This window comes from Oratosquilla oratoria, chromosome 4 (genome assembly GCF_046742065.1).
Source record: "Oratosquilla oratoria isolate Oo_2021 chromosome 4, ASM4674206v1, whole genome shotgun sequence".
Taxonomy (NCBI): Eukaryota; Metazoa; Arthropoda; class Malacostraca; order Stomatopoda; family Squillidae; genus Oratosquilla; species Oratosquilla oratoria.
In genome coordinates, this window is record NC_134780.1 from 27,396,894 (window position 1) to 27,419,393 (window position 22,500).

Here is a 22,500-nt window from a genome sequence, read left to right on the forward strand (position 1 = left end):
TAATTTTGTTTCTGTAACCCGCTTTTAAAAGCATAATCATATTACTTATAAAGACAATTCGTTTATCTATGTAGGCTTGGGTCGCGATGCTTGATTTGTGCAAAATTTTGGGTCGCTGCCAAAAAAGGTTAAGAACCACTGTCTTAAATGATGGGAATGACCAATTATATAAGACAGATGGTGAGGTCAGGACGAAACGTAAGAAAATAAAAAAATCCAACAGTTCTTTGTGTTTACTGTATCTCACCACCATGCCACTCACGATGGGAATATTTGGAAATATTTTGTATGTGTGTTCATGGTTGGTCGGGTTATCACTTTGCATATAACTTCTAAATGAAAGGCGGTGTGGGGTTTGCTCCTTAACCGGGTTTGTGTTACTGACCACACCTTGTCCCGTGAAGTCAGATAACCCAGATTCAGAGTCCTCAACTTCTGGGGCACCAAGCTTGCACCACACCAGAAGGAACTCCTCCTGGACAGGGGACTCAACTGCCACAACGTCTTTACCGCCTCTGAAAACCGAAGAAGTCTTCCAGGGTGACATTCGGAGAAGGCAGAAGTCGACCGCCGGAACTTGAAGCCACGATTCTCACGAAGTCGCCCATGACGCGCGGCTCCCACCGAAGTAGCGTCGTCATTAGCCGCATCCTGGCCGCTGAGCAGCAACAGGAAAACGAAACCGCTCTTTTCACCCTCGAGGCAACGCGACACTCCCCTCAGCAGAGAGGAGGAAAAGGTGCCAGAAATGACACAAACACTTGATCACGCTCCCCGAAGTGTGGCGATGAAAAATGAGCCAAGAATTATAGAATTATACGTATAGAGGGTTGTAACAATATCATGGATTCTGAACAGTCTACTGGGTATATGTCAAAGTTGTTGGTCAATAATAATGTACACGATGTGTTTCAAGTAAATAGTTTACTATTCACACGTGTGCCCACATTAGCAGCACCTACTACCTGGCAGACGTACAACTACTGTAAATCCCTCTACTGGTCTCTGGGTATTAACCTTGAGAAAGTAGTTGCGCTTTGTAAGACTTTCACTAGAGGTGTGTCGGATAACCGTACAGCACGAAGCGAGTGTATACAGCGACTGCAGTCCACTAATAGCCAAAGTGATTTGCTGCTTGAATGTTTGATGTGTGGTCATGCAGTATCTATTGTTTATAATTTCTTAATCTATATTCTAATGATAATATGCATAGAAATAGGTTTCAACTTTCAATTAACTTTACGATGTTCTCATTTCTTTTATATTTCATTTGTGCATAGTTTTAATCTTGTAATATATATTGTTCATTGGTATTGGGAATGATACCTAGAAAAGTTGTTTATACTGATGAAAACTAAACAAAATTGAAATGCACAAAAATATTTACAAGCTTTTCATTCCATATAAATGGTAAATGCTGATCCCCTTTTTTCCGTCATACCAGCTTAACCATTACCATGGCATCAAAGAAAAATGTTTGGTGTGGAAGTTCTTTGATCAATAAAATGATGACAAGGTTTTGTGCGTGATATGTCTCACGCGATGCTAGTGCAAACATGAAAAAGTCTCTGTTTCTGTCATGTTTGAACAATATAGGCTGCATTGTACACAAGCTTCAACTGGTTGTAAAAAAGGGAATAGATTAAAAAACAAAATGGTAAAATTCGCAAATGTCGCTCCAATTCATCTCATTTTCATTATTTAACAACGGCTCAAGATGAGCTTAAGAATATTCAGGATCGACTGCAGGAGCCTTTGCTAAGTGTTACTCATAATTCTCCAACGAAGTGGAACAGTACGTTGTATGTGTTGGACAGGAGGAAAGGATTCAGAAATTAAAGAAGTCATTATGCCTTTATGTTGCATCTAATTCAAGGATAGAAAAAATCAGTAACGCAGAATGGAAGTTACTCTCCGAATGTGTAAAAGTCTTAAAACCCTGAACAGCTCTTTATCCTCCATCAGTGATGTAATACCAATATAGTTTAATTGAAAAAGCCCTCCAAACATGCATGAGTGAAGTACCCGATTTGCATACTCAAAGCAGACGCGCATGCTCAGAATCTGAAGATCACAGTACTGATACAGATGAAAAGGAAGCTACTAATGTAATAAACTTTATGGAACTAACCATGAGCTCTGATCCAGACAAAGGTTTTGCTGGCATTGAATGTATGGACATGTATAGGTTTCCAGCTTACCTGGATCCTAGATATAAAGGTATTTTTTTTTCTCTTCTTTCATCACTAAGCAAGTGCAAGCAGTAATTGCTGTCTCTTGTGATCAGCCATAGGGTGATGGAAATGAACCAAAAAAAAAAAAAACGATTGAAAGGTAACCAGCCTACCAGCCATTCACCAATATCAAGTAAAAGTGTAACAATATCAGAGGTAATGAGTCTAATATTCTCATCATCAAGCAGTGATGAAAGTTATGAACCACTTGTCGCAGGTTTAATGGAGGAAGTAAAGAGATATAACAAAAGAAGATAATTAAAGGAACAAATAACGACACTGAAATGGTGGAGTCAGAACGGAAAAGACTAGCCAAACTTATTAAAAATTGAATGAACTTATTTGTGTTGTCTCCCAAGTAGCGTTCCAAGTGAGCAATTATTCAATGGGGCTGAACTAATCTATAATGAAAAACGTAAGCGCTTTTCTTTTACAGATAAAATAGAGAAAATTTTGTTTTTGAAAAAAAAATGCCTTTGTTAAAGTTCGAATACTGAACAGATGTGTAATGTGTAACATGTAATGTGAGCCTGTGAGCATTACCATTGAAGATTGTACTTATTTCATGACGACTTGGGCCGTGTTCAGAATTCTGGTGAAACATAAGTTGGACTTATGTAACCGAAAATCGTCTTTCACAACTTGATATATGTAATTATGTATTATTCAAATAACGAAAAACAATCAGTATCCGCGAGACAATGGTCATCAGGCATCCGCAAATATTATTTTCTCATGTCTTCATCAGCATCCGCACATTCGCATTATCAGACACCCAGTACATCTCAATCGATGCCTTTTGGTCAATATTCTTCCATGACCTGATTTCCATAGGGTCCTCTAGTTTTCGGATGTCTTTTTTATTACTATTATTAGGGTTCACTGACCAATTTAACAATGTACAGCTACACAGAAAACTATCGTTAGTAGGGGTGTCGAAACATTCGCTAATGAACATAACCTTATGATACCGAAGGGTTGGTATTTCTGGGGTTCGAATTGTTCGAATTCCTTCTGAATGAATATGAATCGAATAATAGTTCCGGAGTTCATATGGATTCACTATGACATGATAATCTTATTTCCGATGGAGACTTCAACTTGTCTCAAATAGTTTCGTTGTTTTGTGTCAAAATGATTAGTGTGATTTACTAACGATAGTTTTCTGTGCAGCTGTACATCACGCCTTTTACCCCCAGTTCACAAAACTCCAGTGTTGAAAACTATAAGATAATGAGCTTGAAAACTATAAGATAATGAGCTTCTTCACTGCCTGAATTTACATGCCGGTGCTTCTTTAGATATTCTACTCTATACAGTATTCTGCCTCAAGGCGTCACGCTGTTGTCTATTCCCTAAATTCCTTTTTTTGCAAAGTTACTTCTTCAAAACTCACATATTACTCTCCAGAGGGAGTAATTTACCTCCCCAGAGGGGGTAATTTACCCTTCCCGGAGGGAATAATTTACCCTTCCAGAGGGAGTAATTTACCCTCCCCAGAGGGAGTAATTTACCCTCTCCAGAGGGGGTAATTTACCCCTCACAGAGGAAGTAATTTACCCTTTCCAGAGGGAATAATTTACCCTCTTCAGAGGGAGTAATTTACTCTTCCCAGAGGGAGTAATTTACCCTCTTCAGAGGGAGTAATTTACCCTCCCCAGAGGGAGTAATTTACCCCTCCCAGAGGAAGTAATTTACCCTTTCCAGAGGGAGTTATTTACCCTCTCCAGAGGGAGTAATTTCGCTCCCCAGAGGGAGTAATTTACCCTTCCCAGAGAGAGTAATTAACCCTCTCCAGAGGGAGTAATTTACCCTCCCTAGAGGGAGTATTTACCCTCCCCAGAGGGAGTAATTTACCCTTCCCAGAGAAAGTAATTTACCTTCTCCAGAGGGAGTAATTTACCCTCCCTAGAGGGGGTATTTACCCCCTCCCCACCCCCCTCCTAGTCTGCCTCAGGAAGGGCCAACCAAACCCCAATTCTGGGAATGAGGTCGTCTGCTTTGTATTCATTTGTAGTAATGGTTTCTTGACCTCCGGCTTGATATAATGGTTTACTTCGTCGATGGCTTGTTTCAGTGACGTGTTGAAGGTGTTGTCTCTTATGTACAAGTACTGCCTCTGGGTAGATAAATTCCTATCAACAGCCACGCCATGTGAGGACGGGGGGGGGCGGCTTTATTAGTGCGACATTTCTCTTGTTCAAGATTTGTCAAGTGACAGACGAAACGTCGGACTCGTTAAGGTTCCGTCCTTACGTGGACAGTTTCTTTCGAAAAAAAAAAAGACTTGGCAACTGCCAATTATATACAAAATGAATTCTTCTCTACAGAGACGCGACGTCACACACATTATTTGCAACCACGTCATTGGAATAGGCGTGACGGTACAGGATAACGCAAGCATGGGGTCGTTTATCTGGGCGTCACATTCTACTCAAAGGTGACAATGATAACAATATGATTCGTATTTTCAAAATAAAACTAATTTACTTCGACCCCAAAGGCCCGCAGCCCCATTTTCTCGAATTGGGTCTGATTTTGTTATGTTTAGAGGGGAGACATCGAACTGTGAAGTGGGAGTCGGAATGCAATAGTGATAATGACCATAATGCTACGACTAAGACTAATCTATTATCATTAAGCCAATTCCTTTCTTTCGTTTATGTACACCTGGTGTACGTTCACACAGACATCCACCTATGTGCGCGCGCGTACACACACACACACACACACACACACACACACACACACACACACACACACACACACACACACACATACATACACATACACACAAACGCATACGCACAACAGACGAGGTCATGGGAACAAACTGAGGGGTAAAAAAAACCCGCTCGACTCCAAAGGATGTGAACAAACAGTTTCTCAAACAGATCTCTAAACTACTCCTGTAGCTTTGATATAATGCAAGATGGAACCATATATGGGTTGAAAAGTAAGGTTTAAATAACAAAGTCTTTTTGATGTACTATGATTGATTAAATATAATTAAACACACACACGCGCGCGCGCACACACACACACACACACACACACACGACACTACGAGCGTAGCTCCCCTTCCCGCAAAATACAACTAGGTAAATACACACACACACACACACACACACACACACACACACACACACACACACACACATCAACATCCCCACACACACACACACACATCAACATCTCCACACACAAACACCCCGCACACATGCATGCACACACACATAGACACACATGCACGCACACACACAGACACATAGACACACATCCACGCACAAGGACGCACACGTAAACACACACAGACACACGCACGCACACACAGACACACGTACACACGCACGCACGTACACACACACCACGCATGCACACACGCGTGCACACACACACACACAGACACACGTACACACGCACGCACGTACACACACACCACGCATGCACACACGCGTGCACACACACACACACACACACACACACACACACACACACACACACACACACACACACACACACACACACACACACACACACACACACACACACACACACACACACACACACACACACACACACACACACACCACGACTCGAGCATAAAGGCACTCCCTGTGGGCCATTTTCCGGCGTGACGCCTATATAGACCCAGCTGCCGGGCGACGATCCAGTCGCGGCGTCGCAGCGGCATCGGGCAAGTACAGTGAGTAGCCAACCCGCAGTGCGCGCGTGTGTGTGTGTGTGCACGTGCGTGCGCGTTAGTGTGTGTGCATTTGTGCCCCTGTGTTTTTTTCCATTAAGGCCTTTGGCAGTGCCATTTGTCCACTGGCGGTCACTCGTTCGGCATCCAAGCGAGCGCCTCTCTTCAACGGAAGATAGATCACATACACCTGAATAAAATCGCCTGGCGACAGTCACAAAAAAATTAACAGGTCCGTAGTGCCTGGATCTCCAAGAATCAAACCACATCGCGACCTAAGGACTTCTTCTTCCTAAGTCCGGGAAGAGGGGGGGGGGAGGAGGAGGAGGTCAATCAGTACCGAGCCCTGATCATCCAAACCACAGTTCAATTTCTTCTCACAGGTCGATAATGAAGAGACAATTATTTCCACTTTTGGATAGTGGCGTTATAACAAATGATTTGTGTGTTACGGTGATTCAGACCCGTGAGTATTCAGTGTCACTTGTGGTGTGCAAATAATATTCTGAGAAGTTTTGTGGCGTCCAAATAAGATTTTGAAGAGAAATGCCAACTGTGTCTGAAAATGAGGAAATTTTTACCCTGGATGACGTGGGACATTATCAATAAGTATCTTTTTCATTAATCCATTTACTTATTCATTAATTAATTAATCTAATCATTCCCCATTTTTGGACCCTATTTCCCACGGAACAAAATCGTCGCCAGGCGCCAGGCAGAATGAAATGCTTCCATGTGCCAACAATTCTCCTGAATGAGATTTACTTGGGCGCTTTTGATCATGGACGGTTGAAGCCAGATGGCTGGATCTTGGGTTTTTTTGGCGACATTCTGGCCTCTTTGGCGACATTCTGGCGTCTTTGGCGCCATTCTGGCTGTTTTGGCGCCATTCTGGCTGTTTTGGCGCCATTCTGGCACTGCCTAATGGTGCAGACGGTAAAAGAACACCTTCAACCCTGCAGATTATTTTGCCATTTCCCCCACGACGGCTGGAACATATGTGACACAAATATTTTAATCGGTTTTCTTGTTACTCCTAGGCTGTGTTTGGGCCACGTGGAAAAAAAAAATAGATGCTTAGCTTTCTCGTCTATTCGCACCCCCCCCCTACAATATCATCACGCCACCACCACCACCACGGTTTTTTAAAAAGCTTTCCGATTTGTGTGTTTTCTATATCTTGAAGGCAATGAATGAATTAATAAACAAGCAAATAAATAAATACATGCATACATACATCAACGGCTTTTTCCCCCTTACAAGGGAGGTATCCAGAAAACAAAGGCATAAAATCCACTCCCACCCATTCCACCCCTACATACTCCACTTCTATTGACCCCCCCTCCCTCCCTCTTTTCTTGGCTCCTCCTGGATGACGGGTCATCCCTACATCTTGCCCACTGCCCTGGGTCAGAAACAATGTAGCAAGACACAGCACATCCACAGCAAGCCCGCTTCATTTAATCGGCGACTCTCCCCCCCCCCTCTCCGTCCCCTCATGCAGAAAAAAGATGGGGGAGAAATCCCTTCGGGCTGCGTCAAAATATCATTCACACATATTCCCTAACCCCCCATACCGCACCCACTCCCTTTCATCCATCACAGCATCATCCATATACAAACATTCTCAATTTACCCCTATCTTCTGTATTCTCCCTTCCTTCCTCAACAGATATTCCCCACTTTCGCAGTGTACCTTTTACCCCATCCATCCATCTCGTCCATGGTCGCCCCCTAATGTCCACTCCTTCCACCTCTGCCTTCCACACCTCTTTTACTAATCTTTCCTCACTCATTCTTTCCATGTGTTCAAACCATCCCAATACTCTTTCATCAACCCTATCTCCCAACTCCCTTTCCACCCCCGCCCTCCTCCTCACCTCCTCGTTTCTCACTCTATCCAACCTAGTCACCCCTACCATACTTCTCAGGCATTTCAATAAAAAAATAAAAAAAAACGAATTAAACGGCTCCAAAAGCAAAACGAACAAAATGACAATCCTACCGGTTTTCAATAACAACAGCGCCATCTGCAACTCAACGCAGAATGGGCACGTGAAGAGAGCCTCTGTGATGCGCTTAACAACTCGTTTATTCGACCTGCCGACAGGCGATTTTATTCAACTGAGGGAAACCCCCCTAGGCAGACAACACGACCTCAAGTTAATCTCGATTAAATATTTCGTTATGTTCTGCCTCTGTCGTTTATTGTGCCTGCCGGCAAGCGATTTCATTCAGCACCGAGGAACATCCTGGAACTCCAGGAGTACAATGGATTTGTCCGGAAACAGGATTCCCCCCATGCTACTAAACAAGACAAATCAAAACATTACTCCCTTTTATGTTCAAACAAAGGCAATTCAAACACTTTGGGACAAAACAGATTTTGGGCAATTCATTGTGCTCCCTGTACTATAATACCGGAAGCGGGGAGAGAGAAAGCTCCAGAAGTATAGCGAAGGAATGAATTAAATAGTTTCAAAATGTAAACAAACCTGCCATGGTGGACCTCACAGAAGTCTGCCCCGTTCAAGACAAAATAATTGCACTTATACGCAGACATTGTCGTCAAATATTGCAACTAATTACTACCAAGGCAATATCTTACTTTAACTAAAAGAGAGAATTACTTGCAGCACTCACAGCTTCCTCCGTCGTTCCATTTCACCTGAAGATTTTGCATTCACAGCTCATGCCTATATCGTCACTGGCTAAATGATTTTGGAAATATTTCTTGCACATTTGTACGTTGGATGGCTTTTGCAACACTTTTATAAGTACAAAAGCATTTTTTACACATGTAAAGGATTTCAAATTGATTTTCGTTCGTAAACAAGGACTACTCGATACACCATTTTTTTTTCCACTGGCAACGAAGAATTGAAACTGCGTAATTCGAATCGTCTTCTCGTAACGTGTCAAAGAGTTTCGGAACGCCTTGGTAAACACTGCTGGTTTTGTATTTGTTAATTTATTCTATCTATTCCGCAGTCAGTCTCTTTATGGACCCAAAGGTCTCTTGTCGACACAAATACTTTGCCACTGCAAGACATAGGAAAGGGGGTTTAGGATGTAAATAAATAAATAAACAAATAAATTATGTTGTACTCACTCACTCACTCACTCCGTTGGATCTTGAACCTCGTGTAGATTCTGGTCCGCCAACAGTAATCCTCTCCATACCCTTCGGTCCTGTGCTGCTTCCATCCAGGTTATTTTATTTATTCCTCTTCTCTCCATCTCCGCATCCACTCCATCTATCCATCTCATTCAAGTTACATCTCATTACAGTTACAGTAAATATTGGGCTCATAAATCGACGATATTGTTCGGAAAGTTTCTGTATTCTTAAATGACGATGATATCTGTCCCTGTATTGTTACCAAAGGTAATAGAATGTGTCTGTCCATCAATGGGACCTTTCACACGACGCGTTTTGCGTCCCATTGAACTCCATTGAAAGTTAAAACGCGGCGCACCCGAACGCGCGTACGGAACGCTCGTGTGAAAGCGGCCTTAGCTCCTTGTACTAAAATGATAATTAGATTACCATATTAGTGATAACGATTCTGTTATGCATCTGTTTGCTAGTGATTTTTCATCATTCTATTTTATTTTTGTGTGAATTTCTCTATTTTTGCTCTAGATTTTTAACTCAAACAGTATATACACTGTGTGCGTATTGACGTGTATTTACAAAACTGCTCAAACCTAACATCCGGTCTCTCTGTTTTGTCCTACAGCAATTTCAAAGCTTGCAGAATTCTCTGCAAGAGTATTTTCATTATTGGTGTAAATGAATTTATTTTATTTATTTTTTAATGTACGTATTTCAAACAGCGGCAAAAAGCAATGAATAAATTAATGGTTGAATAGATGAAAGTATAGATACATAGATACATATATGAATAATTAAGTAGATGAAAAGGAAAGAGACGAATCAAATAAATGAATGAATGAATTGATAAATAAATAGATAAAAAAATACAATATAGGTCTCGCTCCGGAAAAAATATATATATATATATATATATATATATATATATATATATATATATATGTATATAGATATATATATATATATATATACATATATAATATATATAGATATATATATATGTATATACATATAATATATATATATATATATAATAACATAATCGCTTGCAGTTTAGACAAAATGTCTTGGTGGGGGCAGTCGGCTCTGACACACTGTCGTCCTCTCCGATGGTTGACGCCGTCCCACCACGCGCACTTCCGTAGATCTACGAAAAAAAACTAATATCTGGCCACCTCAGAGCCCTTCCCTCTCCCTCTTCCTCTTTTCTTCTCTTCCTCCTCCTCTTCCTTCTTCCTTTTGTCCTGGTGCTGAAGGGTTCTGTGGAGATCTGTCTTACCAGCTCCGGGCGACAAGATTCAAAGTCGTGTTTTATGTATCGATGTGGACACGCTCCCGTTCGAGCAGCAAAAGGGTTGAGATTTGATCTAAAATAATTTCTTCCCTCGACTGCGTTACATTCTTGAAGATCCAATCGTATAGAAATCGATCGTAAAACAAAGTTATAAAGTTACGGAAGAAAGAAAACCACTAATCGTTTTAAAGAATAGATAAATTAATAAATAGATACATGGAAATGGACCTCTGCTTAGCCTGCCTGCTCCTTCAAGCGACCAGACGTATATCAAGACAAGTGTAGTTGATAGTGATCGTAGAGTGAATGCCCGTGCACATCGTATAACAGGGGAGACCTACGAGACCTCGTACACGTAATCCTACTTCTCGAAATCCTCCTCAGCCAATCACTGCGGCTGTCGTAGTAAAACCACGTTGTAGTTCAGCCTCGATGGTCCACTTTAGGACCGGCCTATCCCCTGAGCAGCGAAAAAAATACACGGGAGCGACGAGCGATTTCGCTCGGGAAAGTTCCAATGTCGTTCTCGCAAATCCAATAGCGGGAGCGATCACCCACAAAAAAATCGCTCCCGCAGCAAGATTCAACGTTTTTCATGCATTATCCATCATTTGGCAATCCATGAATCCCATCACCAATGATGAAAGGATCAGAACAAACACAACTTACCTGTGATCAATCATTGCATTATCAATCGATATCATAAACGCAACGCATCAATCAACTTTAATTTGTTGATGTACGTACATATGTGTACGCGGTATAGCTGCTAGAGTTCAATGGCTTACCTAGCCTAGCTACGTATCAGCTGCATGCGCGCGTATACTAGTACATGTTGACTAGACTCTACACGACTATCGTGCTACATAATGTCGCTAGTTGCGAATTGCATGGTACCTGTATGCAGGGAAATTCATTGGTTGCATGCAGCTAGCTGCCCAATCAACGCGCTGACTACATGTACAATGCACCATACCCAATACCACATCACCGCATACATACGTACACTGTACATATGCAAACTCGCTCCGACATGAGTAATGAGTTAGCCTTCCAATAGTTTGAAGGAAATCGAACCTGCAAAAACATGGCTCTGGAAGTATCAAAAATGGCTCCTGGAAAAAAAGATATTTTTTTCCCTGCCCCTGAGGAACGATACCACAATGTAATAAATCACTGAAACTAGACTGTGTCGTCCTGATCTGCTATTTGAAGCGGTTGGTTGAAAAACAAATTCGAAATGAAGAAACCAAATATTTATAGGCAAACTTTGAGGATAAAATTTTACGCATTCGAGCCTAGTCTTCTGATTATGTTTTTTCATTGGGTTCTCCTGGCCCTAGACAGATCACCTCATCTAGTCCAAGATAATCGCCCTTTCACGTTTGTTTTTAAGTGAAGGTGTTAAGTTATTTCAGTTAATTCCTTCGCGACGACAATATATATATATATATATATATATATATATATATATATATATATATATGTATGTATACATATATATATATGTATGTATGTATGTATGTATGTATATATGCAAAGTAGACCACTTGGAAAAAGAAACTACCGAAGCAGAGCGTTTTCGTATATTACATCTTCAGTGCAAAGACGTAATATGTAATATACGAAAGCGCTCTGCTTCGTTAGTTTCTTTTTCCAAGTGGTCTACTTTGCATAAGTGAACAAACGTACCCGTGTTCTTATTAGCACACACACACACACACACACACACACACACACACACACACACACACACACACACACACACACACACACACACACACACATATATATATATATATATATGTATACATATATATGTTTTTTTTTTGGGGGGGGGCGCACCAGATGACCTCTTCGTCTTCAGGAAGCGACACTCTTTACTAAGATTGTTTTGGTTCTTCAGGGGATAGGTTCTTCAGATCTGTCTCAATGGACCTCTTCATCACGATAACACCATATACAATCATGTCATAAAAGAGTTCTCAATATGTTTTGTTTTCTTATCCGACTGCCAAATGTTTCTGTATACGTCAATGTTAGTTTCGTGTCTCTTATGATGAATTTCAATACTTGCAAGTGTCTATTGTCTGGATATCCTTGACGTAAATTACTGAACATTTGCTTTCTTGGTGAAATATGTATCCAGCATGTTTTTTCTGTATCTATGTGTATGCAGGAGGGTTTGTTTGTATGTATGTGTGTGTTTATGTGTATGATGGTGATTATGTATATGTGTCCGGCAGGTTTTGTATTTGTGTGCGGAAGGGTTTGTTAGTGTGTATATTTGCTTTTATGTATGCAAGAGAGATTATGTATTTGTGCCCGCTAGGTCTTTTTTGAATGTGCTTGTATACTTAATGGTTTGTGTGTATGTATATGGCGGTGTTCACACGCGCATCAACATGTGATTTTACTTGTGGACGCTCTTGATCGAGTGACCCCCCATATCCACACACCGACCCTCCTAAAAAAAAAAAAAAAAAAAATACAACCTCCCTCTTGTTGCAGATCGTCTTCGCTCCCACCTGCCGCCACCATAATGACGGGTACAGCCTCTCAGAGATCCCCCTCGAGTCTCGGTGTGCTCGGAGGGCGAGGAGGCCAGCTGGGCGCCGCACAGCCTCACTCCCTGGTCTCCGTCCCCGCCCCCGGCCTCACCCCCACCACCAGGACCCCGTCGATCATCCTCTGCCCTTCTCTTCTCCCTTCTTCTACAACTCCTTCAGTCTTCGTGAGCCCCGTCCGGGGGGCAGTGCTCCCATCCCCAACCTTCGTATCCTTCAAAGTCCCCTCCATGTTCGGTCCTCCTTCCTACACTCCGTCTACCCTCCCGTACTCCCCCTCCTCCTCCTCCTCCATATTGACTCCAAACCGCCTCTCCCTCCCACTCTGCCTCACCCAGCCCTCTGCGAACATGACTCGCCGCAGCAGTCCTCCCCCTCCAAGCGACAGCGCCTGTCGCAGTGCCACCGACATCTTCCATGGCACTCCTTCCTCGTCGTCCTCCTCATCTTCTCCCTCGGCCGCCACCCTGCCTTTCTCCAACACCATGACCTCGACTTCGACCTCCTCCTGCCCTTACTCCTCCTCCACCGTGTCTCTGCCTCGACCTCCACGCTTTTCCAGCTCTGGTCAACCTTCCTCCAACCTTTGCACCAAGTCTGGGCCGATCCTGACCGTTTCCACCAACGACCTTCTCCCGTCCTACCCCAACCCTCCACCTTTTCCTCCTCCCTCCTCCCCTGCGTACTCCTCCTCCTCCGTCTCCTCCTCGACCGTCTCCTCCTCGACCGTCTCCTCCTCGACCGTCTCCAGTGCTTCGTCTGCGACAGACTGCTCCTCCGAAGGACTCCCAGGATCCTTTATGGCACGGCAGGTGAGTTTCCGATAGTCAGCCTTCGGAAGTCTACATAAGAACATAAGAACATAAGAACGAAGGAGACTGCAAGAGGCCATAAGGCCTACACAAGGCAGCTCCACCTGCCATCCCCATCCATAAAGTTGTCTAACCGTTTCTTAAAACAACTGATAGTTTCAGCACTCACTACATGGTTACTAAGTCTATTTAATGCAGGACCTCCGTCCTATCCCCAGAGGGACAATACAACTTTGGTTCCTCACCACGGTGGGTTCTATGACAAAGGATAACCGATAGAGGAGTGAAAATCTTGTGGCGTGTCATCGGCCTCAGTCCTTGAGGTAGGACACGTGTCTGAATACCCTCCTTTTTGTTTTATTTAGACGCTCCATCTATTTCGTGCAAATGAAAAAAAAAATACTCACACTGAAATAACCTCTCGTTCATTCCCACTGCCTTTTTCTTCCATTCCTCCTTGTTCTACCTCCCTCTCTCCCTCCCTCCCTCCCTCCTTCCCTCCCTCCCTCCTTCTCTCTCTCCCTCCTCTCTCTTCCACCCTCCCATCTCTACCTCTCTCTCTCTCTCTCTAACCTTCTCTCTCTTCCACCCTCCCATCTCCACTTCTCTCCCTCTCTCCTTCTCTCTCTTCCAAACTCCCTCCCTCCCTCCCTCTACCTCCCTCTTTCTCTCCATCTTTCTCTTCCACCCCTCCTTTCCTCCCTCCCCCTCCCTCCTTTTCTCTCTTCCACCATCTCCCCGTCCCTCCCTCCCTTCCTCCACACACACAAACAGATGCCAATTGCTCACTTGGTATCACTTCAGTTCAATCCATCACTCACTCACTCACTCTCCCCCTCTCACTCTTCTACCACTCCCTCCATCCCCCTCTCCCCCTTCTACAAGCCACCCTTATTCAACTCACCCAGCTGGTATATTGCGATCGCAGCTTACTCCTCTCTGGACAAAACATTCTTGATGTGGACAAACCTTTGGGAGTGTCCTCCCCTCCCTCCCCCCCCACTCCTCAAAGGGAGGCGGATGTCTAATCTCCCCCTACTATTGGCCCTTGTGTATGTAATAATACCCCTTCCCCCCTTTGCAAGCGGTAGGGGGGGAAGGCTGAGTCAAAAGGGGGATTCCCTCCCTCCCTCCCCCCTTTCTGGTTACCGTACCCAACACGCATGGGAAGACGATAGTGGTGTTCTTGTCCCCCCCATCCCCCCAACCGCCATAGAAGTATGAGAAAAGAAGATGTAGAGTCCAACGAGTTGTATGGGATTTAGGAAGACCAGCAAAAAGGGGGAGTGTAGTTGTTGTTGTTGTTGTTATTGTTGTCATTAGTGTTGTTGTCGTTGTCATACGTGTTGTTAGTGGTGTCGCGTAGCTCCCGAAGGTCCCTGTGCAGTCCCTCTTAGTCTTCCCGTTGAAATGGAGGTTAGTTCAACGGGCACGGGACGTCCAACTGACTCGTCCCTATGGCCATCATCACAGAACCCAACAACATTCACATCACATCACCAGTACATAAGAACATAAAGATGGAGGAGACTACAAGATACCACAAAGCCTAGACTAGGCTGTTCCGTGCCCCTTATTCATAAAGTTATTTCATCTTCTCTTAAAACTGCTAATTAAGAGATTTATCAGCCTCGTGTCACCTCCTTCGTCTCAGACAGCCCCATGTCCACCCACAGCCCCCCACCACTTATTCACAAAATACCCCTACACTCTCACTCACTACAAGTGCCACTCCCTCTCTCCCTCCCTCCCTCCTCCTCTCCCTTGGGTTCCCCTACGTCCTCCTCCATTCTGTCACTTGCTCTCCTCCTCCTCCTCCTCCTCCTCCGCCCTCAATACCTTCGTTAACTGGTGGCACTCGTGTCCCAGGGGCTCCTTCTCCCCTGGACCTGCCTCCCCGGACTGTCTCTTTTTTATTCTCCTCTTGCCTTCGAACTCGCCTTCGAACTCGAGAGGAGCGGCGGACTTCGTCGAGTCGTCACAACGAACATTGTCGTCCGCCAAATTCGAACCCTCACGTGCAGGAAGTTCATCCTCACCTAAGCCACTACAGATGCACACATACACACACATGCGTACACACGAGCGTGTACACCGACATATACCCATGGCCCTGGCTCAGCGAGAGGGAAAGGGTCCTGTGATATACTGTAAGTGCATGTGTGTGTACATCCAATCGTGCTCCTGCGTGCACACACACATGCGCGCTTTCACACACGCGAAAATGCACACATGAACACAGGTGAACAAAATTAATTAGATGTATGTAGCACAGGGAACAGCTGTACTTGACTCATGATATATATATACGTATTCTATCACTGTTGCTTATTAGAAATAAATTTGAAGTTAACCGGTGTCTCATATTAATAGAGAAGATTATACACATGCCCACCATAAAATGTTAAGTGCAAATGTCTTTTTATTTTGGCATCAGGCCTTTTAGGGAATTACATACTCGACTCCCTTTAGTCTTTGCGTTGTTGTTGTTTCAGAAGTTAATCAACACTATTTCAACAACTCTTTTTTTCTTGAGGTTCGCGGGGCAGGTTGAAATGTGTTAGTCAAAACGATTAATCGGTCGACATCATTCTAATCCTTTCATCAAGGCTCTCTTTCGCTGACGTCATAATATTGACGTCACCATTGTGTTGAAACTGGGAGTGTCTATCTGCCAAGCCTTCCCGTTAAGAGTGTCACCTGGTACCAAGGACGTGAGGGCACTGCAGGTGATTTCATTCAGCTGAAGGGAACCTTAAGGCACGTCCTTGGTCGACTTTGTTCAGGCTCCCAACAGCTGACCTCCAAATCCTTTAGGGGTCGCCACCTCAATAAACCAAGGTTAACCTCCAGATTCTGTAGTGTCAAGGTTGAAGGGGCGTATATCATCACCACAGTCAAGGTCGTCCCATTTGTTCGACAGGTCCATCAGATGAGGTCTTCAGTGCGCACGACAGACCTGGCTAGGACCAGCTGCCAGCTGATGATGTTCCTCTAAGAGGGTTGCCCTGTTCCTCGAAGAGAAGTGAGGGCTCGGTTTCTTCTGTTCTTCTGGTTATGATGTCGAACAAGTGTAAACGTGCGTCTGTGACAGGGATATTTACACAGTCTACTTCTCGGTTGATTGACGCAGGCTGCGGTTGAATATCTAGTGCATGTCTCCCTGTGATTTCCTCTTCTTCTTCATCTTCTTTCTTCCTCTTTTTCCTTTCCTTGTTTTTTTTCTTCTTCTTCTTCTTCTTTATCTTCTCTCTTCTTTTTCTTCTTCTTCCTCTCCTTCTTTTTCTTCTTCTTCTTCTTCTTCTTCTTCTTCTTCTTCTTCTTCTTCTTCTTCTTCTTCTTCTCCTTCTTCTTCATCTTCCTTCTTCTCCTTCCTCTCCTTCTTTCTTCTTCTTCTTCTTCATCTTCTTCTTCTTCTTCTTCATCATCATCTTCCTTCTTCTCCTTCCTCTCCCTCTTCCTTCTTCTTCTTCTTCTTCTTCTTCATCTTCCTTCTTCTCCTTCCTCTCCTTCTTTCTTCTTCTTCTTCTTCTTTTTCTTCTTCATCTTCCTTCTCCTCCTTCCTCTCCTTCTTTCTTCTTCTTCTTCTTCTTCATCTTCTTTCTTCTTCTTCCTCTCCTTCTTTCTTCTTCTTCCTCTCCTTCTTTCTTCTTCTTCCTTTCCTTCTTTCTTCTTCTTCTTTTTCTTCTTCTTCTTCATCTTCTTCTTCTTCTAGTCAGGATGTTAAACAAGTGAAAATGTATGTTACGGCACATTTTCTCTTTTTCCATTTCCTTTCATTCCTTTGAAATTTATTTTCCATCGCGGCACAGGAGTTCGTGATCAGACTGTCGAACAAGTGGAAATGTGCCCGAGTGACAAAGAGAGTTGGAGAAGAATGTTGAGTGATGAGGCGCTAGTTTCGTCTCGATGTTTGAGCGGGAAGAAGTGAACGGGGCACTTGTGATGGTAATAGGATAGAAAGGGGTGGGGAGATGCTCCTCTCCCATGCCACGCCACCTCGCTTTCCGCGTAGTAGCTGACTAGATGAAAAAAATATATCTTCCCCGATGATGCAATCTACCTATTTTGTCATCAAAGTTCCGTTGTGATTCGTTCTGCCCTCTCGCTTGACTAAGGTGACTAAAACTCCAGTGGTTTTCCATCAGATACGACCTAAACGCTCAGCCGAATAAAATTGCCTGGCGACTTCCGCTCTTGAATTGGTCCACAAATGTTGTTCCCAAGGCCATCCAAAGATAATGTGGACAATGTTCTGTGGATTAGCATAATTACCTTTTACGAATATGTAGGCTACCTCCCGTTTAAGGGGGGAAAAGCCTTTGGTATATGTATGTATGTACCTTTTACGAGTAACGGGTTACCATTAGGTGTACAGAGTTTGTCAACGACTCCAATAGCAAACTGATCCGCGCATATGTACCTCTGACGTCACGTTCTTCTCGACTTCAACCAATTGTGATCGATCGCCGGCAAGTACGAGCACATGCAAGATGGCACGTTGGGCCTTTCCATTTTCGCTCTGGACTTTCCTCTCGAAAATAAATAAATAAACTATTAAATGAACAATTAATAAGTGAATGAATTCATAAGACGTAAATACATAGATAAGTAAATGAGTGTATAAACAAATAATCATTTATGTGAGCAAACCAACAAGTACACAGACAAATTAATTAATGCCTATGTACACGCACATAACGAATAGATAAATACATAAATAAACACATAAACAAATAAATGACACTTCTATGCTCCAGCTCACACAAGCCCAATCGACCTTGCTCAGCCCCCCTCCTCCTCCTCCTCCTCCTCTTCCCAGCTCTCCCTTGAATCATCACACCCTCACGCCATTCCAGGTGGTGAGCGCGGGTGTAGTGTCCCTGACGCAGCTGGGGATGGGCGCCATGGAGGGATTCTCGAGTGTGACCCAGCACAAGCTCACGGACTCGGCCTCCGAGGACCTCTTCCTCAACGTGGGCGAATACTCCTTGTTCAGTAAGTAGCAGGGAGGGTAGTCCTCATGAGATCGCATGGCCGCATCCAGCTCCTGGGGCCGAGGTACTGGGTTTTAGTCGATTTTTGTTCCATTGTTGGCAACATGGCCGGAAAACGGCTGGGTCAGTGGAGATGAATCTTTCAGGAGAGGTGGGCTAAGGGCCCTACATGACCTAAATGCATGTTGGGACTAATTGGGTTTAGGTCAAGGTCAAGGTCACAGAAAAAACGTGAAAATCGTATTTTCACTGTTACTTCCTCAAAATGTCCCCTTACCTCCAATTATCATAAAAATCGCTATCCTCTTTCTCATTTCTCAGTTATGGTCCTACACATTACACTAGTAAAAAAAATCCATAGTTTAACCTTGAATATAAAAAATCATATTCAAAATAAAAGATTTGCAGAGAGCCTTGCACCCCAAAACGTTTGCAGATAGAGGCGTTCACTATTATTACTGTCATCAACAAGTTCCATAAAGCATTATAAGACCTTTCATTTGGTAGAGCAATCCATTCATTTGTTGCCGGGAGAGGTTCGTTATGCATGGCACGACTTAGTATACCATCAGTCTTCTTGAAAGTTCCTAGATACTCTGCTAATTCATGAAAAATAGACATATCACTTAACAAAACTAGTGTGCATTATGTGCGTACACGTTAACTTTTTCCTCCTTGTTCCATATTTCCACCCTCCTATTCAGTATCCTGTAGTCTAACGCCCTTGTCGTGTCCTTCCAGGCAGCGTGACCTACCTCGGGGGCATGGGCGGCTGCCTCCTGAGCGGCTTCTTCATGTCCAAGTGGGGACACCGCCGAACCCTCCTCCTCTCGCTGCCCTTCGTCCTCCTCGCCTGGCTCTGCCTCTCCTTCGCCAACTCGGTGCCCCTCCTCCTCGGTGCCAGGGGCACGCTGGGCTTCGCCCTGGGCTTCATCAACCCCATCGCCAGCCTCTACGTCATGGAGTTCGCGCACTCCAACTACAGGGGAGCCCTGTCTTCCAGCGCCGATCTCATTCGCCAATGCGGCTACCTCTTCATCTACGCACTGGGATCGTCCACGCTCTCATGGCGGCACCTGGCGCTGGTCTGCGGGCTCGTGACCACCGTGCCACCTTTCATCGGGATATTCTTCCTGTGGGACTCGCCGAGGTGGCTGGTCCTCAACGGACGGAAGGAGGAGGCGCTCCAGTCCCTCACCTTCTTCAGAGGACGCGGCTACGACGCGACGGCCGAGCTCTCGGAGATCGTCCTCAACATCGAGGGCACAAACAGCAACGACGACAACAACAACACACCCAAGAAAAAGGACGGGAAGAGCCGCCTGGGTTCGTCGTCCTCGTCGTTGTCGTCCTCCTCGTCGTCGTCGTCGTCGTCGCTGTGCTCGCAGTTCTCCGTGCTCCGTGACACGTCGGTGCTCAGGAGGTGCCTCGTCCTCGCCGTCCTCATGTTTGCCGTGCAGTTCACGGGGAACACGACTGTCGCCTCCTACACGGTTGACATCTTCCGCGACGCGGGCGCGGGAGTCGATGTCCACCTGAGCACCATCTTGACAGGGCTGATCCGGGTGGCCGGGTCCGTCCTCCTCGTGTTCACGGTGGACCGGGCGAGGCGCCGGGTCCTCTTCGTGGCCTCGCTCCTCGTTTGCTCCGTGTGCATGGCGGTCCTGGGGGGCTACTTTTACGTCAAGGAGGATCCCGAGATTTTCCAGAACGTCTTCTGGCTCCCGCTACTGGCCGTCCTCGTCTTCACCCTCTCCGTCATCTACGTCACCTCGCTTGCGGGTCTCTTCAGGAACGAGATCCTCCCCAACAACTTTCGGTCCCTCGGTGGCTCGCTCCTGAGTATCCTCGTCTTCACGGGGGCCTTCGCCGTGCCTCACAGCTACTACAAGCTGAAGGACGCCCTCAACAACTACGGTGTGTTCTGGTTCTATGCGTGTTGTAGCGTCTTAACGGTACTGATACCCGTGTTGTGGCTACCGGAGACGAAGGGGAGATCGTTGGAGGAGATCGACGAGTTCTTTCGGTGGTCGTCGAAGGGCGGTCCACCGACGAAGGGCGCCCTTGTGTCGAAGTGAGATCGAAGAGGGTCAGAGGACGACCTCCCAAAGACGAAGTAAACCTAAAGAGTTGCCGCGAGGACGGCGGCGCCCACGAAGTCTCTTTTATCTTCACGAATTGCTGAAAGGATATTGCATCTCTGATCCAAAGATTTATTTATTTATTTCAAACGTAGTGTACATAATAAGTGATAAGGTAATTTATTCCTATGATATGTGCCCAGGTGTTATCTTTGTTTTTATCTAGTTGTTTTCGAGCAGAAATGACTTCAAGTGTGTCGTTGTTGTACAGGTTGATAGTACAAGCGCCACCAATCCTACGCAGATGATTTCCTACCAATAATAGTATTGTTTCACCACCGAACCGATACAAATCGGTTTGCACAAACATACAGGACCAATTCTATGAATCACTGTGCCATGTCATATGTAAGGAAGTGGAAAGGGAGGGTACCTATACAGGACACCAAGCACAGACAAACCTTTCGAAGTACAAAGCTCTTAAATTCCTTCCACATCAAACGACACTGCCCATTTATATTCTAGCTGGCGCCAAGTTATCTTATTAATTCCCACGTCACACCCTTGATTGCGAAGGAGTGAGCATATCTTTCGTAAAGATACATACCCGCAGTTCTTGAAGACATAACAAGCGGGCGAAAGAGTTGATACATTAGGAATGAACGTGCGAGTTTCGTGATTGTGTAGTGCGCACGGTAGGTTTTTTCAAAATACTGTCTAAGGTGTTGCAAAACACGACTTAAAGTCGTTGCAAAATTAACCCAGAAAGGCGTGTGAAACAATGTATCTTTGTGTGTGCGATCACAAGCTATATTCTATCGTGTGGATGACGTTATGTCGTGGATGCTCTCCAAGTGCGCATGCTGCAGGCCAGCACGCCGATGTCATATCCACCATCTAATGATGTCACACACCACCCCAGTGTCTCCCAGTCTGCTGTGATACGTAAATACACACGGTATTCTATGAAAATGGTATTCTAAGTATGTATGGACCTATTAATTACTGTCGCGTCGTATGCCTTTGTGTCTGTACAGTATACCTTGATACTGTGTATCATAGAAATGACTTATGGACTACTAGAGACAACACTGGGTTCAGTGCGTTTTAGAGATGTCATATTTATTATGAGCCTCGTAATTGTAAATATTTTATATCCTTTAATAAATTGGGCAACAATCCCTGAGCAAACTTATTCCAAAATCATTTGAGAATTCGAACTCGGGGTATCAGAAACCGTAAGTAAACAAACGCCATTGCTTTGTCGCTTCTACACTTCCCAATCTCCCCAATTTGACTTTACAAATTTATTACCCGGCTGGTATTAATTACAATATAAATATATCTCTTACATATATATATATATATATATATATATATATATATATATATATATATATATATATATATATATGTGTGTGTGTGTGTGTGTGTGTGTGTGTGTGTGTGTGTGTGTGTGTGTGTGTGTGTGTGTGTGTGTGTGTGTGTGTGTGTGTGTGTGTGTGTGTGTGTGTGTGTGTGTGTGTGTGTGTGTGTGTGTGAATAATCTAGGTTCATTTATAGATATATCTAACTTATTTAACAATGTTATTTTGAGTACAAACAACTTGAATCGTGAAAAGGCTGAAAGGTATATGACAACAAAACCTATCATAAAAAACACATCCCAGTCATTAGTATTATCATTTCTTCGG

The 22,500-nt window shown here is 44.3% G+C and overlaps 1 protein-coding gene across 2 annotated transcripts in view; it reads left to right on the top strand.

Moving 5' to 3' along the window:
- The window catches only part of LOC143024707 (facilitated trehalose transporter Tret1-like), a 40,210-nt gene extending 18,223 nt beyond the window's left edge, over nt 1–21,987 (top strand). The window contains exons 1-4 of one of the 2 annotated variants that reach the window (XM_076183756.1): nt 5,904–5,940; nt 12,861–13,728; nt 18,588–18,726; nt 19,467–21,987. In XM_076183756.1, coding sequence (XP_076039871.1) covers nt 12,892–13,728; nt 18,588–18,726; nt 19,467–20,803 — 2,313 coding nt within the window. In that variant the 5' untranslated portion in view covers nt 5,904–5,940; nt 12,861–12,891 and the 3' untranslated portion in view covers nt 20,804–21,987. Of the gene's footprint in view, nt 1–5,903; nt 5,941–12,860; nt 13,729–18,587; nt 18,727–19,466 lie in introns of those variants that run through there. The other variant, XM_076183755.1, reaches the window with a different exon arrangement.
- The last annotated feature ends 513 nt before the right edge of the window (nt 21,988–22,500 follow it).